This window comes from Paroedura picta, chromosome 13 (genome assembly GCF_049243985.1).
Source record: "Paroedura picta isolate Pp20150507F chromosome 13, Ppicta_v3.0, whole genome shotgun sequence".
NCBI lineage: Eukaryota > Metazoa > Chordata > Lepidosauria > Squamata > Gekkonidae > Paroedura > Paroedura picta.
Window position 1 is genome coordinate 12,435,101 of NC_135381.1, and position 17,357 is coordinate 12,452,457.

Sequence of the window (17,357 nt, forward strand, 5' to 3'; positions counted from 1 at the left end):
TGGGGATCCCGAAATTAGAGTAGACCCGAAAGGCCTGGCTCGTGAGTTCTTTCAGGCCTGATCAATGTGCTTCCTTTTTGTGGGTAACATTTTCCATTTGAACTGGTCCTCTGCTATTCTGCTAACATATGAAAGTGGGAACCTAGTAGAGGGGTATCTAGTTCTTTGAATGTTGAGTCCCTGTTCCTTTTCCTCCAAGGAGACTGGAGTGGTTTCTCCCAATTTTTTTCTTGCAACAACACTGAAGTAGGTTAGGCTAAAGCCTGGAGTCACCCAAATGAGTTTTATGGGTGAACGAAGATGGGAGCCTGGGTCTCCACAAACATGCACACAGTGTCTTCCACCACAGTAACAATTCCTAGTATGAACTGTAAGATCATATTAATTGACAATGAAACAAATCAAGTGGGCCTCAATCTGACATATCACTCTTTAATAAACCTACATGTTGCCTTCCTTCCCAATAATGGTTAACTTGTTTGCTATTATAAACTTTTTTTTTAAACACTGGAATCCAGAATATTTCTGGCAAACTCAAGTGTATTCAACATAATCTCTCTGAAAATCATAGCCATAGTCCTGTGAGACAACATAGTGTTCCTTGTTTGACTAAGATGATTGGCAGGAGAGAAATAGCTGGATTTTGATTCAGACCCTGGTGAATACAATGTTTCTTGATAAAAGTCTAATTCAGCAGTTGAAATTCTTTTAAGAATGCTGGCAGAGTGTCACAGTGCATCGTGGGAGATCAAAATAGTTCTTCACACATTGATTTCTTAAAAGCTGCCGTTTTTTAGGTTGGTGTCCATTTAGTCTTTCGTGTAGAGAGTGACGTGGTTGCCCTAGGTAGAAAAGAAGTAAATTGATGAAAGATTTTATGAATCTGCCATACTTTAACTTACATGTTTGTCTCCTGCTCAAGTGTGAACATAAAAAGCCTTGCTAGTATTTCTGGAAGATACCTGGCCCATTGGAGAAGAAAAGGTGATCTGAAAGAGAGGACTGAATAAAAGTTGTTAAAGGTTGCTCATTGATAATTCTTCCCTGTGAAGAGTCACAACCTTCCCATTTGAGAACTAAGCATTTATTCCTTCCCTAAATCCCATCCTTTTATCCCGTGACTGCTAAATTTACTTGGGATCCTTTGATGAGAAACTTTCCAAACCATAGTAGTTCATCTGTAATAGCTGGCTCATCCTCATCCCACGTATTTGTGGATAAACCTTGAACACCAAACATTGAGCTTTTTGTAGAAGCCATGCTTGTTGACAAGGCTTTTTCTTCTTTAACTATTCCCATCAAGTGATTGTGGCCTATAATTTCTCAGATTTTCTCTTTTTAAAATCTGCATTTTTACTATTTCACTATTTTCCAGTTCTGCAGCATAAATGAGTTGTTTACAGCTATACTGGTTCGAATGCAAATTCCAAAATCAAGAATGCTATCTATATAATACTTTTAATAAGAACAGCCAAATAACATAAAACAAACATGTAAGCATTAAGTTAATCAGGCTGGATGTTACCCAAAAAAAGAAAAGAATGGCAGGGGGACATGATTGAAATACTTTCTCTCTACAACTGGTTGCTAGGACAATATACAATTAAATCATTAATATGTTGTTAGGTGTGAAGTCATGTCCAACCCATCGTGACCTCATGGACAATGATCCTCCAGGCCTTCCTGTCCTCTACCATTCCATGGAGTCCATTTAAGTTTGCACCGACAGCTTCAGTGACTCCATCCAGCCACTTGATTCTCTGTCGTCCCCTTCTTCTTTTGCCCTGAATCGCTCCCAGCATTAAGCTCTTCTCCAGGGAGTTCTTCCTTCTCATGAGGTGGCCAAAGTATTTAAGTTTCATCTTCAGGATCTGGCCTTCTAAGGAGCATTAATATGAGGGTAGTTCAAATCACCCATTATTACAAGAAGTTACCTTCTGAGTTTGTCCCTTACCTTCCATTCCAAAATTACCTCAAGAGTATTGATCAGGTAAGCAACAGTACACCCCAAATATTCCTTTTTTTCCCCATAAGTTTCTTCTGAATTCAAAAGTAACTGTGTTGTACTTTGGGGGTAACCAGGAAGATAAAAGCTAACATTTCTCGGAAGCTGAATCTTTAGTTGTCCGTGCTTCCACAGAACATTTCCCCACCCACAGCTCTACCAGTTACTACCCAGCTTTGCAAATTGTAGGTCTTCCCTGACTCCCTATAATTTGAAGAAAAGGCAGAGCAGACAACTGGCCATTTGTTGTTGAGATGAATCACATACTGGCAGAAACAGGAGCAGCTGACGTGTCTACTCACCTAGATGTTGGATGTGTCTTGTTGGGCTCAGACTGAGGAGTGGCTGCCAGCTCAGGCTGAGGAACTGAGGGTGGGTCCCCTTTGCATAAATCAGCCCGCATGTCGATTAAATCTACCATACACAGCTTGACCTGGATGAAGTAATACGTATTGTCAGCGTATGCTACTTGGGTATGTTTCCAGCCATATAACCAGAAAACTGGTTCCACAGATCTAACCCAACTGTTAAATGGGAACATCATCACCTACAAAACTTGAACACAACAGTTGCCTCCGCCTGCACAGGTGAGATGCAGCAACTAGAGATGCGGGTTTTTCTCAGTGGCAACACCTCACCTGCACCTCTAATAACCCTACCAGGGACTGGACTTGGGGACAACCTACATTCAAAGTGCAGCCTTTATCACTGAGACATAGACTTTTCTGAATAAAAAAGCTGGCAAGTTACTAGCCCTTAATGTTGCGCAAATATGCCCAGAAGCAAACAGTCTATGCCTGATACAGGTTCAAACCTAGCAAGGTGCCTGATGATAATCTTCCCCTGGTTTGAGAGAGGATTTCCAGAATCTGGTGTCCTGAATAGCTCCCCCCACCCCCATGGTTGGTAAAAGCAGAATTAATTATACCAAACGGTCACGCAAGCATGGCTGCCTTGAGGAATTTATACAGGGCGCAGAATTTGGATTGTCTGGGTGCAGGGATGGGGGGTGGGGTGATGCAGCACAAAGCACGTAGAGCTCGCCAACCGTCACTGAGAGTAATGGCGCGAAACAGCTTGCATCCATGAATCAAATCGCAGATCTTTCTTGAGCTCTGGCAACAGCAGCCTAGCACCTGAGGCAGGTCTCTCTACGCAGCTCTGCTCATTTGTATAATGAGAAAGAAGAGGATCCGACACAGAACATTCTGCAGAAAGAGCCTCTGTGCAACTCGCGGAACCATGGGCCCTTCTGCAGAGTACGCAGGACACTGACCGCCTCCAGTTGAGCTTCCGTGTCCTCTTGGGCCACCTCGGCCGGCCGTTTCCTGTGCTTGGCCACCATCTGGAAGAGGTTCAAAGCTGCCAGCCTGATCTGCCCCACCTCCAAGGTCTTCTCGGCAGCTGTGTTCTGGATTCTGTTCCAGACGGACTCCTGCAGAGAAAGACACAGAACAGGGAGTCCAGTAAGAACACTGCCGCTTGCAATTGACCTCCTGGGGTGCGCCTTAGCGTGGCCAAAGCTGCTGTATTGTGAGCCTGTGCCAGCAATAACTCCCTCGCAGGTAGAAAGTCATTAACAAAGCCTCGATAGTCCATGCTGGGAGAGGCGATAGCTATTGATTTGTGCCTGCTGCACATAAAGAATCAGATGTTATCCATCAACAAGAACCTGTCCTAGAATTCCCCCATGTTACAGGCCAGGAATGGACAATATTTTCAGGCTGAGGGCCGTGTTGGTGTCTTTGCCGGCTTTTGATGGCATTCAGTCAGACGGGAACAAGAAGCAGTCCCATCTGGTTGGATTTCTCACTAGGAGGGGAGAGTCAGCCATGGGCCTCTCTCATAATCTGATGGCCCTTTGCCCCCAAGCTGTTTGAACTAGCACTGACTGTGTTCCAGCGGACCCATTGTAAGTGGGTGGGCAGAAGGGATTGTGTCCATGCTTGGCTCTTGAGGCTCTTTCTTGCACACCAAGAGAAACGCCAATCACCACTTTTGGGTCAGGAGGCCAATTTCCTCCAGGCAAAACTGGCCAGCGATTCTAGGGTTTTGGGAGAAGGAGCGTCATCCAGGCATGGAATTGGGGGTTATTGTGGTGGGCAGTGGTGAATTTTCTGCGTTCTAGAGGGGGCTGGACTTTCCAACTCCATGATTCTATGATTCAGTGCTCCAAACAAACTGCTCAGCAGCAAGAGAGCCAGAGGAAAAGCTCCCACAGGTTTGATGTAGATCCATCCCAGGCATTAATTTTACACCTGCCCTGGATCACTTCAAACCAGATCACTAGGTAGAGCTGTAAGGTGCCCATTGCTGGGGGTTGGGTGGGAAGCCCACCAGTGCTGCTTAATGGCAAGACGGAGGGAAAAGGGGAGGGGGCTGTATCAAGAGATGCTGCAACGTCACTTCTACCTAGGAATCTGGAAGTGAAATCATGACCTTGTGTGATGCTCTAGGACAGACTTTCTCAAACCTTTTAGCATTGAGAAACCTCTGAAACATTCTTCACGCTTCGAGAAACCCCAGAAGTGATGCAAAAATGCAGAATATGGTGGGGAAGCAGAACTGTGGACACACCCATTCGGACCCGCCCTTTTCTCACCCCCTCCAAATCCATCATTGGCTTTTGGAGGGGGGGGGGAACAGGTCAACATGACCATATATGGCCATATCACCTGATTAAATGTTTAACAAATTTTAAAAAATAATTTAAAAAATGAATTAACTCCCATCCATTCCAGGACTGTCAAGAAACCCCAGCGTTTCACGAGATCCTGGTTGAGAAAGCCTGCTCTAGGAATTCCCCTGATATCTATGGTCTTTACAACAGAGGCATAGAGAACCGCAGTCATCTCACTTCCAGTTACGCAGCCAGAAGGGTCAACACAAAACACTGCTTCCATCCATCTCCACTCCCTCAAGCTTTCTGCCACTCACCAGCCAAGAGCCTCTGATTAAACAGTGTTGTGCGGATGCCCTACAAAGCCTGTTGCAGTTTGCATGCCAGACTGCCGCAAAAGTTCAATGCAGAAACGACCTAGGTTGAGTCATCCTACCCCTTCGTGAACCCTGATCTGGGCCTGTTCCAGCTGCGCCTGCATCTGTGCAATCTGGTTGTTTTGCCGCAAGATTTGGTTGCTGCTCTCCTCCAAGTACTTCTGCAGGCGGGCGTGTTCCTCTTCCAGGGCTTCACGATTCACCAGCTCCCTCTGGGCCAGCTTGGCCTGGGTGGCAATCAGGGTCTGGAAACGGCTGATCAGCTCCGGGATTTCCTGAAACTGAGGTGGGGGAGCCAAAATAAAACAGGCAGCGGGCATGTGGGTCGTTGCCCTGAAATCACAGAGACCCGTCCCTTCAATTCAGTTCGACCTGTGACAGCCAGAGCATTCTAGCACATGCAGATTGAGATTTGCCCTCAATGGGCTTGTTGCAGCTTCTGAACCCGGTGGGCATTTCTTTCATTTCCCAGGAGGGTAGCCTAGAATATAAGAAAGTGGTACCATCACCAGGAACCTGGCATCAGCAGGAAAGCATTGCCCTCCTTCCCTGCTAGCACCCTCCCTTTTGGGAAGCGAGAAGCTGTGTAATGAATGAACACACTCGACTGGGGGAGACGATGCCTACTAGGCTGCTGTGGTCACCACTGAAGCAATTTGCTGGCTGTCACTAGAACAGAAGGCTTTGCACCAGATTTATTTATTATATTTATATACCTCCAGCGAAGGCTCAGGGCGGTTCACATAAAACAGAAACAATCCAGAGGTGCCCTTATTGCCAAAAGGCAGCAGTGGAGGCAACCAGGGTTGCTCCTGCAGTCTCTAGACATGCTCAGCTGCTCACAGACTGGCGCTACCTGTTACAGGTCTCTGGTACCACCTGACATCTGCTGTGGAGCTTGAGGAGGAAAAATAACCATCAATTACAGAATTCCTGCCTGCAGACTTTGGGTTGCACTGAAATTTTTTTTTATTTCAGGGCATTTCTTCAGGCATCTTAGTGCAGGCTCCCCTGCTCAGCCCTCTCACCTGCTTTGCCTTTTCTACGACTTTCTGCAGGTATTCAGGAAAGGGCTTGTGGGCCTCCAGACGCTGCCTCAGCTTCTCCTTCAAGGAAAGCAGCCGGGCGATCTCCTGTTGGAGGTATTCCGCTTCGTCTCCTCTCTTGGCCGCTTCCTGCTGCTCTTCCTCGGCTTTTCGCAGGGCCCGTCCACGTTTGGCATCGCTGTCCTACAGGGGAAGGTAACAAGGAGTCACGCCATATCTTCCCTGACCTCTCCCTTCCACGTGGTGGCTCACCAACCGGAGGAGGGGCTTCCCGGGAAGAAGTAACCTGATTATCAAAACAGGAATCACAGAATCAAACAGAGAGATTCAGGTGGGTAGCCATGTTGGCAAGCTACAGAACAGAGCTTGAATCCAGTGGCACCTTTTAGTAAAGGTAAAGGTATCCCCTGTGCAAGCACCGAGTCATGCCTGACCCTTGGGGTGATGCCCTCCAGCGTTTTCATGGCAGACTCAATACGGGGTGGTTTGCCAGTGCCTTCCCCAGTCATGACCGTTTACCCCCCAGCAAGCTGGGTACTCATTTTACCCACCTCGGAAGGATGGAAGGCTGAGTCAACCTTGAGCCGGCTGCTGGGATTGAACTCCCAGCTTCATGGGCAAAGCTTTCAGACGGCTGCCTTACCACTCTGCGCCACAAGAGGCCCACAAGTGGCACCTTTTAGACAAACATAAAAGCTTGTATCTCGAATAAAACTTTGCTGGTCTTTAAAAGTGCCCCTGGACTCCTGTTTTGTTCTGAATCAGATTGGCGACAGCTGCCATTGAAAGGAAACATTGGGCTGAATCCTACCGTGCTGGGCACGGAAAGCAGAGATTTCTACAAAGGCTGCGATTTCCATGCAGGGGGATAACTGCATGGTGGGGGGAAGGCGTGGAATGAGAAAGGGCAAGCACAATTCCACTCGGGAAAGGGATGAATTTGTTTGTCATTCCCACCCACTGGCCTCCACAACTGTCAGTGCAAAGATCTCACAACCCAAATGATCTTCCCAGAGGGTGGAAGGAACCGTAAGGACAGGGAGGGACGGCACAAGACTTCTATGCACGAATGTCTGGATGCTGACCACGATTTAGTGTGATGGCTAACTAAGGGGACTCACTGCCACAGGATGTGATGATGATCGCTGAATTTCCAAAAAGATTCCTAGATCCTCACTAGCCTAGATCCACAAAAGGTCTCCAAGAGGATCGCTACAGGATCCCTAAAGAATTAAACAACCTTTGATGAAATTTGCATTTCTTTACTATATTAAGCTATTTGTCATAACAGCTAAACAGAGGCAGAGTTCATCTGTTGTTTGTGAAGTAAACACACGCTACAGAGGAAAGCTGAGGTCTTCATGTAGGGTGCCAACCTCCAGGTGGGACCTGGGGATCCCCTGATTTTACAGCTCATCTCCAGGCGACAGAGATGAGTTCCTCTGGAGAAAATGGCTGCTTCGGAGGGGGGACTCCATTGCATTATGCTCCATGGAGGTCCCTCCCCCCCAAATCACACCCAGTCCTGGATCCACCCTTTGAGGGTCCACCCTCCAGGTTTTTCCCAGCCCAAAGCTGGCAACCCTACCTTCCTGTCTTGCTTGTGAGTTTTGTTTGAAATACTGGGGTGGTTTCTATGGGAAACAGGATGCCGGATTAGATGGATCTTTGGTCTGAGCCTGCAGGCCTCTTCTTATGTTCTGAAAAGATCATGTGAAAGCACAGCTTACAAGGTCTCCGAACTGCTTCCAGCTGAGCTCCCAGAAGTCCAGGCAGGCAATGACTGCCAATTCTATAGTTCAAGGAAAAACCTAGTGTTTCAACTGGCTTCTGTAGCCATGTCTTTCAAGGCAGCGTGATCTGCTGCAGGAGGTAACGGGGCATGCAGAGACTGCAAGGCTGCAATTCTCAAAGGACTTCCCTGGCAGGAAGCATCATTAAAGGAAACAAAATTTCATTCTGAGGAGGTCACCTTAGGATTCCTCTAAATATACCTGCACAGCAAGCTTTTGTAAGGCTCAGCTATAGATGAATTTCGATAGATTAGCAATCCTAGGTGTAGTTATTTGGGGAGATGGAAGACAGCTCCTTTCCTGGCTTTTCCAATTATCATATGATATTAGCACTTGAATACAAATTACATTGTTTACAGGTAGTCCAGGATCTCACTAAACTGGGCATGACCGGGGACTGGGAGTTGCATGTTGAAACTTATATTTTAAGGTTAACGAGGGTCCAATTTAGATCGGGACCAGTGATCCCAGGGAGAAGGGACTTAAGCAATTCCAGCTTAATGCTTTCCTGACATGGCCCCAAGGAGCTACTACTGGCCCTGCAGGGGAAACTTTTTCGGCCCCCCACCTACCCTGCATCTGGAGCTACCGCCCCATCTTGAGCCAAGCCCTACAGTAGGTCTTTATGATTGTCATGCCTGGCTCATCAGGCGGTTTATGGGACGGAGCAATTACAGTAAGGATTTTAGCTTTCTCGTTTTAGCTTAAAGCTAATTTTACTTGCATCTGTATTTGATATGTTTTACACTCTTATGTAAGCTGCCCGGAGACCATTTTTGGAGAGGCATAACCTAAAAAATGCATAATAAACAAACGTGCAACCTGATGCTCCATGTATAATTCCCAAATCTAGATAGGAGACCCAGGAACTATCGCAATGCTAACTTGAGTTCCCTGGAGGGGAGGGGGTATGAATGCAATAAGCCCCCAGGAATGACTGACAAGAACTGTAGCATTTTTAAAAGTTATTAAGTTATTCTTCTGAAAGACTTTCAAATATTTATTGCATAAATGTAGCCTTATCGCTAATTGCTAATCACTGATGATGATGATGATGATGATGATGATGATGATTCTTTGTTTTTATAGCCCACCTTTCCCGGTTAGCTCAGGGCAGGTAACAACAAAATAAAACATACCAATGAACAGCTGTTTTACAGGCCCTCTGGAACTCCTGAACATCCTGAAAGGCCCTGATCTCACCGGGGGGACCATTCCACCAGGCCAGGGCCTGGTCCAGGCCAGTCTTACTTTTAGACCAGCCCCCCAACCCTTCTCTCCCCACCCTCAGTGCAAATAGCCATCCTCCTCTGTCAGACCTTGAGGAACTTGTCAAACTTCAAGAGGGCTTCTTTGAGCTGCTTTTCCTTGCCCTCCAGCTCCTGCTGACGGTGCTGCAGGCTCTCCATCTTCATCTGAAACTCCTGCAAAAGGATAGATTCAAATGGGTAGCCGTGTTGGTCTGATTTTATTGTCCTGCGAAAGGGTCTTCCATCAGCAAGGAGAAGGCTGTGTACGGTTCAGCACTTGTTTTTTGTAAAATAGTATGTAGATTCTGCAGTAGTGGAACGGGGTACAGAAAAACCAGTCCTTCTCTTATTCTTCTAAAGGTTTGTACTAGTATTTTCTGGTAAAGTTTAAAGAACATGTAGAAAGACCTCTTGTGGTGCAAGGTGGTAAGGCAGCCGACATGCTGTCTGAAGCTCTAACCATGAGGCTGGGAGTTCGATCCCAGCAGCAGGCTTAAGGTTGACTCAGCCTTCCATCCTTCCGAGGTCGGTAAAATGAGTACCCAGCTTGCTGCTGGGGGGTAAAACGGTAATGACGGGGGAAGGCACTGGCAAACCACCCTGTATTGAGTCTGCCAAGAAAACGCTAGAGGGCGTCACCCCAAGAGTCAGACATGACTCGGCGCTTCCACAGGGGATACCTTTACCTTTAGAAAGACCTACCCCTCCCCAAAGCCTTATATGCAATGCCCTTTAGGCCTCTGAAATCTTAGTATTCCTATTCATAGGCAGACATTAGTGACCAAGTCATGAAAACTTCACTGGCAATGATTTGGTCAGAGGTCAGTTATTAATGGCATGAGGATGAGATGGGGGCAAGCTGCAGTCCAGTGGTAATGCCAGGACCATCCCAAAGTGTGCAAGAAATGTGAAGTTACTGGACTGCAGATATTGCTCTAGCTGGGATGCTGTGCAGACGGCACTTCTCTCCCTTTTTCATTACTAAACTGGATGAAAAAAGCGACACAACTTCCTTCTACAGACTCATGGATTATGAAACTTCGAGAACTTGCCACAATGGCCAAACTAAACAAACCCGGTTAAGCGTAGACCGACAGGAGAGTTGCAAGACTGCTGGGATGAATACCTGAACTTTTTGGGATTTCTGGATTCTTCCTGTAACCTCTTTCTTATTTTGAAAACAGAGAATTCTTATGAAGCACAAAACTTACAAGCACCCATACCTGATGTACCCGTACAGTATATTTGCACCACTGGTTTAATGGTCACGCCTTCTCAGACAACTCTCAGAATTTTAGCATTAAAGGGTTGATGGGGATTTTTAACTGAATTGTGACTTCAGGACAACCTTGCCCTAAAGAAAATGCATGACAATGGATTTTCAGGCAGAATGAGGGCAGAGCTCTACTAATGCAGATCTTACACCTCCACCTAAGACCCTTAATTGCTACACATCCATCAGCAACCGAAATCGGCATTGTAGATCCTTTTCAACCTGGTTCTTTAACAGCAGCGTAATTACCTCTTTCTGGGCCAGCAGAGCTTGTTCCACCGCTGCTAGCTCTCTCCGTTTCTCCAGCAGGCAGCAACCAGTGGGCAAAAGGTCATCTTCTCTTTCAGGGATCGTCCTGGAACAAATGCACAAAGGTCACAACAACCTTCTTTGTGCTGTGCACTTTCCCCTAATGCATTGAAACTCAAAACATTCCTCTGCCACAACCAATGAAGAGCTGCTGGCATTCTAATTGGTGGCATGGTGGATCGGTATAAGGGAGCTTCAAACAAACACATGGGCATGAAAACTTACATGTCCGAATGGGCCGTCCCGGGTCAAGCAGCACAAACAGAATTTCCATCTAATAAACCAGGGGTAGTCAAACTGTCATCCTCCAGATGTCCATGGACTACAATTCCCATGAGCCCCTGCCAGCATTGTAATGGGAATTGTAGTCCATGGACATCTGGAGGGCCACAGTTTGACTACCCCTGGAATCAACCATGCAGTGATTGTTGGTAAAGCCAGGTTCATGTGCTCACCTACCTGGCCATCACATGCTGAGAAATTAGCTGATGTATATGGATACATGAACCTGCATGCAGAGAAGACACATCCAGTACATCAGCTAGACTGATGATACTCTAAATCAGCAGTTCTCAACCTTCCTAATGCCGCGACCCTTTAATACAGTTCCTCGTGTTGTGGGGATCCCCAAGCATAGAATTATGCAAGGGTTCTTTCACAGAAATTAAACTGAACCTGACCAATGGCGTGAAGATCTATTGTTCGTGATTGTATATAAATTAGTTTTTTTTTTTCCTGGGGTTTCTCAGTTCAGTTCTGCCTCTTGTCCCACCCTGCCGATCTTGCTTTTTTCTGCTGCTCCAGACAGATGAACGCTCTGTTGTGTGGACAACTTTGTACACTGCTCCGAACCGGCTCCCCAGGAGGGTAGTCTAAAAATCCAATCAATAATAGATCTCAATAGGGCTTACAACACCCCTACAAGGTAGGACGGACAAACGGCAATTAATTTATGACATCCGCTGCCATCACATATGACCAGTCTGAGGTGGCCATTCAGGAGATTGTACGCATTAATGAAAGCCGATCAACAGCTAGGAAGGAAGATGGAGAAACCGAAGTGTTCAGAGGCAGCGGGCCACCGGATTCCAGTTGCCAGAGAGAAACTGCTGTTCACGGGCTTCTTGGAAAAATCCGTTTGCTACTGTGGAAAGTAAAGTTGCTCCCATGCGTTTTCTTCCAGTCTCCCGTCTACACTGAAGCTGTGTGTGTGTGTGTGCGGACATGCAAAACGTGTTATCCAATGAGCGTGTGCAATGGCGCAGGTGCGGCCAGACAAGGGTGGGGCCTGCCGCGCGTCACGGGGAGATGCTTGGGCCCTGCGCGCAGAAAGCAGGGTTTCCTCTCCCGAGCAGAACCGGCGTCGCAACCCCGTTGCCCGCCCCCCTCCCCAATCTTACACCAGCAGCAGTTTGTCGCGGAAAGCCGCCCGCACTCTTTCCTCCAAATCCGACGCCATCGCTCGTTCCGCGGCCAAAGCGCTATTTGAGCGCCCGCCCGGCCGCCTCGTCCAGCATGTTGCAAAGGTCCGAGGAAGCCGGCAGCTTGCTAACCTTTCTCCCCGGAGGCGCGCGAGCCCCGCCTGCCCGTTGCCACGGAGACGAGCAGCACAACGTTCTGTTGCCATGGTCACGCGTCCGAGAGGTTTTCCAAGGGCTGGAAACTTTTCTTTTTGCAGCTTGCGGCGAGCCTACGGCCGGAGGGGGCGGCAGCGGAGGGACAGAGTGTAGCAATTGGGCCACCGATGTGTTTTTTTTTGGGGGGGGGGCACTTTTTTACTCCATCCAAGAGGGTGTGTGTGTTGCAGGAATCCCTAAGAAAAATATTTTATTTTATTGCCTACATAGTGAAGCAGGGTGTTTCAGGGCCGCTGCAACAGATGGGATTCTGTTCATCACACAGGACTGGAGCCTTGCAAAGAAACTGGAAGGGGAGGTAGGAAGAGGGATTTATTTTTGTTTGCTGCTGGAGTGCATACCTGCTGCCTACCAGCAATGAAGCAAAGCACCCAAAACAAAATATGAACCAGATGACTGAAATCAGGACCCAAGGCAAAGCACAATTAGCGGGAGATAAAAATCATAAACCAGTTCCATATAATATTCTGCCCAGTGCCTTGGATGTAATTTACATCACACAAGTGATGTTTGCTGTTTTAGATTCAGCAAGGATGTGGTTAAAAGACCACTGTCTGTGGAAATATTGGTTCAGATATATACCTGGGGACAAAACTCTATAAGAATACAGGCTGAATGTTATCTTCTCTACACGTGTCGGGAATGAAGCCACCCAGCATGATTGCTCTTATTTTGCATAATTTATTCTGTCGTGTTTTTGTCCTCCTAGTCTGTATAATTCATTCTGCTTCGGCTGATCAAGGAGAGTTGCAAAGATGTCTCCAGAGCACTAAATCCCTGCCCAGTCTAACCACCACCGAACATCTCGTTCAACGTCTCCAGCTTCAGAGAAATGTCCCGGTGAGGCCCACTTATTTCCCAAACAGATTTTGCACAGCTAGGAGCGTGTTTGTTTGTTTGTTTAAATGAATGTTTGGATTCTTACGCAGCCAGATTTCAGTGCCAATCTCATTTTTTATCTGTTTTTTTTTTCCTGAACGCTGGCAAAAACTTGGTTGTGTTTTTGCAGAGACGCAACGTTGTCCCTCGGATCTGTCAAATTCGCACCCCAGCTGGCAATTGGATGGCCTTGTTGTGAGGCTGGCCTTGAGTTATGCAAGGAGGCTTGGCTGTCTGGAAGAAGGAAGCATCGCAGTTCTGTTTACACCCAACTCTGCGCTTGGCCCTCTGACGGTTCCTCGGGAGGAGGAAATGAGGTGGCGAGCATCCTGTTTGTCCTCCAGACGGCATCCATTTTCCACTCATTGTTCGTGGCACTCTTAATTGCAGTGGGCAGCTGCCAAACTGTAGGAAAAGGCACCCAAGCTTCAGAGCTCTGCTTCCAAAAGATGGGCCAGCTCCTTGCAAGCTGTCTGTCTCACAGCTGTCAATCTCTGCTGGGGCTCTCCAGTGGCCTCAGTTTACTACTTGCAGAATTCCACAATGAAGAAGGGCACATCAGTCTCCAATTTTGGATTTCTTTCTTTCTTTCTTTCTTTCTTTCTTTCTTTCTTTCTTTCTTTCTTTCTTTCTTTCTTTCTTTCTTTCTTTCTTTCTTTCTTTCTTTCTTTCATTGTCCTCCCATCCCCCCCCCCGGAATTAAACCCAAACTAATGATGACCATAGAAGCTAAGCAGGTCATTCCAGTTTGGACCTTGTTTATTTGACAATTTTGCATTAAAACAGGGGTAGTAAAACTGCGGCCCTCCAGATATCCATGGAGTACAATTCCCATGAGTCCCTGCCAGCTCATGGGAATTGAAGTCCATGGACATCTGGAGCTTCTAGACTGGAGGGCCGCAGTTTGACTACCCTTACATTACAAGATACCACCGTCCAGAACTGTTGCAATCAGCTATCAGCTACTTTTTTATGAATCACAATCAATGTGTCAATAACGTATATGAAGCACTTAGCCATGGTACCACATGAGGATCGCTTTACCAAGAAGGGCCAAACTCCTGATTCAATGGGAGATCTGTATACTACACTTGAGAGCCAGTTTAGTGTGGTGATTAGGAGTGCGGACTTCTAATCCAGTGAGCCGGGTTTGATTCCCCGCTCCCCCACATGCAGCCAGCTGGGTGACCTTGGACTCACCACAGCACTGATAAAGCTGTTCTGACTGTGAGCAGTAATATCAGGGTTCTCTCAGCCTCACCTCCCTCACAGGGTGTCTGTTGTGGGGAGAGGAAAAGGAAGGTGAATGCAAGCCACTTTGAGACTCCTTCGAGTAGAGAAAAGCGGCATATAAGAACCAACTCTTCTTAATGTCTTCTCAATTCTGCTTCAAATTCCTGTTTCACTCAAAAGATCTTGGGGGGAGTGTAGCTTCAAACAGGGCTGCCCACAGGCCTGGAGGGAAATGTTCTGTCTCTTGAACAGGTTTAATGTGTAAGAACATGCCATTGAAGCATCTTCCTTCTTTGGGTGGAAAAATATACAGAGATAAAACAAGGATCAAAGATTTCACTGGAAGGCAGTTCAAAAGTTCGTCTTTTCTTTTGGTCTGACTTTATTTGCTGGCTTGTTCAGATCCTACAGATCTCTTTCTTCCACCTTCATCGGGTCGCTTCTCTTGTTTTCAACTGCAGATTGCCATGTGAATTTCAATTAGCAACCGGAACCCAAATATTTTGTCGAGGTAAAATAAACACGCCCCCCCCCCTAACCACCCTGAGCCTCAGGGGAGGACGGTATATGAATATATAATAAATAAACAACGATTCAAAACACCATGTCCCCATAGCACCACCTCTGTCTTGCTGCCCTGCCTGCCAGAACAAAGCAAAAAGAAACCAACCAAAAACACACAGCAAATTCAAACAGCCCGGAGCATCACCAGCTGCCTTTAGTGGACACATCAAGAGGCTTTTGAAGAAACGCTGGTCAGATCTTCACAAGGCCGAGCCGTGGATTTCCATTCCCTTTCTTCCTGTCATCTCCAGTTTCAAAAGACTGAAACATAAGGTGCTTTTTTTTCAGGTCTCCTTTGGTGTGGCCTGCCAAGCCCGTCGCTATGAAAGAGACTCTGAAGCATCTCTGACACTCTCCCTCCTACATTCATCGTTCTGCTTCCAAACACAAAGGGACAAAAGTACATCCTCTGAGGTTGGGTGTGAGTCATCGTTCTGGGCATCTCTCCTGTCTGGAATGAGGCATGCCCATTGCAGACTCGTGCAGAGACACAGTAGGCAACCCCTCCCTCTACAAATGGGGACTTTGGGCTCATGGAGGCCTTTTGTTAATTTAGTTCTCCCGGAACAGCGTTTGGAAACCACTGCCCTAAAACATCCTTGGGTGCAACTTTCTGGTCACTCTCCCTTTCTTCTCTCTCTAGCAAGAACGGGTAAGGGCAGGGGTAGTCGACCTGTGGTCCTCCAGATGTTCATGGACTACAATTCCCATGAGCCCCTGCCAGCAAACGCTCATGGGAATTGTAGTCCATGAACATCTGGAGGACCACAGGTCGACTACCCCTGGGTAAGGGTATTAGACCTAGACAGCACCATTTGTCTTGGTCACTGAATGGAGCCTCCAGGTTTAGAGGCAGTGCACCTGCATTAGCAAATGGCAGGGATGAACAACAGGGGACGGCTTTACAATTAAGTCTTCTCTGGGGGGTTCCCACTCTTGGAAACATTCGAATGGATGCCCCCCACTAAGGGTCACCGCTATTTAATGTGCAAGTAAAACACAGGAGATGTATTGCTGGATCTTTCATCTTTCTAAGCTTCTTTTGCAGGGCAGGGAGTACCAAAACTGGGTGTTGTTGCTGGAGAAAAGAGACTAAACTACATAGGCTCCATTGCCAGAAAAGGAAGGAGGAGGAGCAGTTGGTTTTGATACCCTTCATTTCAGTCCCTGAAGGAGTCTCAAAGCGGCTTGCGATCGCCTTCCCTTCCTCTCCCGGCAACAGACATCCTGAGAAGTAGGTGGGGCTGGGAGAGCTCTGAGAGAACTGATCTGTGAGAATAGGACTGTGACAGGCCAAAGGTCACCCAGCTGGCTGCATGTGGAGGGGGAGTGGGGAATTCTATCTGGCTCTCTAGGCTAGAGGCTGCCTCCTTTATCCACTACTCCACCACACTGTCACACCCAACGTTAACCCTGGCTTTTGGGCTCTGCGTCAGCCCCATCCAGCTGAACAAGCTCACATAACAGCAACTCCACCCAGGCAACTGTGTCAGCTCTTTTATATGCTGTTGAACCAGTCAAGGACAACAGTTTTCTAACTGACCCTTCCCTTCCTGTTTACTTCAGTTTTACTCCAGTTCAGCCCACCAGGCTCCCTCCTCAGCAGCAGAGCATAGGCTTTGTACTCAGAAGGTGGCCGGTTCAATCCCCAGCGTCCCCAGTTAAAAGGCACAGGTAGAGGATGAGGCCCAAGACTTTCACCTGAGGACCTGAAAACCCGCTGCCTGTCGGGAGAGACCAGACGGGCACTGATAGGCCAGAGAGATTCACGTTCAACGGAGCTGGTGTGGTGCAGCGAGGCTTGGCAACTCCTGTTTGGGAAATTCCTGGAGATTTAGCAGCGGCACCTGGAGGCAATGGGGTTGGGGGAGGAGAGAGCCCTCAGTGGGGTCTAATGCCACAGGGCCCGGTCTCAAAAGCAGCCATTCTCTCCAGGGGACTGATCTCTGCAGGCTGGGAGGAGGAGTGATTCCGGGACATCCCCAGCCCCCTCCTGGACGCTGGCAATCCTAAGTGTAGCGGCTACAGCACAGGGCTAGGGTTGGGGTGCAAAGCCCCACTCCGCCACAGAAGCTCCCGGGGTGCCCCTTGGCCGGCATTCCTTCTCGCCCGAGCCCCCTTCGCAGGGCTGTATGTTGTAGGAAGAAAGAATGGCGACTCACGCTGCTCGGGAGAAGAGCGACAGCCAGCCGATCAATCCGTGCCGTCGTCCGACTTGGCCTTTTGCAAGCGTCGTGGCAAACGCGCGTCCCAGGACATCCATCCCCATTCCGACGTGCTCGTCACGCCCCGTCCCCCCTCCTGAAGCGCGGTCGGAGCCTTGCAGTCCCCCTCGCGGCCGCTAGGGGGCGCCGGATCCCACCCCCTCCGC

General features: G+C 47.9%; 1 protein-coding gene across 5 annotated transcripts; it reads right to left on the reverse strand.

Moving 5' to 3' along the window:
• Positions 1–364: 364 nt before the first annotated feature.
• CFAP73 (cilia and flagella associated protein 73) lies at positions 365–17,274 on the reverse strand. 5 transcript variants are annotated; one of them, XM_077308576.1, is made up of 8 exons: positions 17,149–17,274; positions 10,614–10,719; positions 9,161–9,265; positions 6,031–6,231; positions 5,062–5,283; positions 3,282–3,440; positions 2,308–2,438; positions 367–842 (listed from the first exon to the last, which is right to left on the reverse strand). In XM_077308576.1, the coding sequence occupies exons 1-8, from the start codon at positions 17,253–17,255 to the stop codon at positions 794–796; spliced, it is 1,080 nt and encodes a 359-aa protein (XP_077164691.1). In that variant the 5' UTR covers positions 17,256–17,274; the 3' UTR covers positions 367–793. The 5 variants fall into 5 exon arrangements, with proteins under 5 accessions (XP_077164694.1, XP_077164691.1, XP_077164692.1 ...); XM_077308577.1 differs by lacking the exon at positions 17,149–17,274 and adding an exon at positions 12,227–12,374; XM_077308578.1 differs by lacking the exon at positions 17,149–17,274 and adding an exon at positions 12,074–12,219 and having other exon boundaries at positions 369–842.
• Positions 17,275–17,357: the final 83 nt, after the last annotated feature.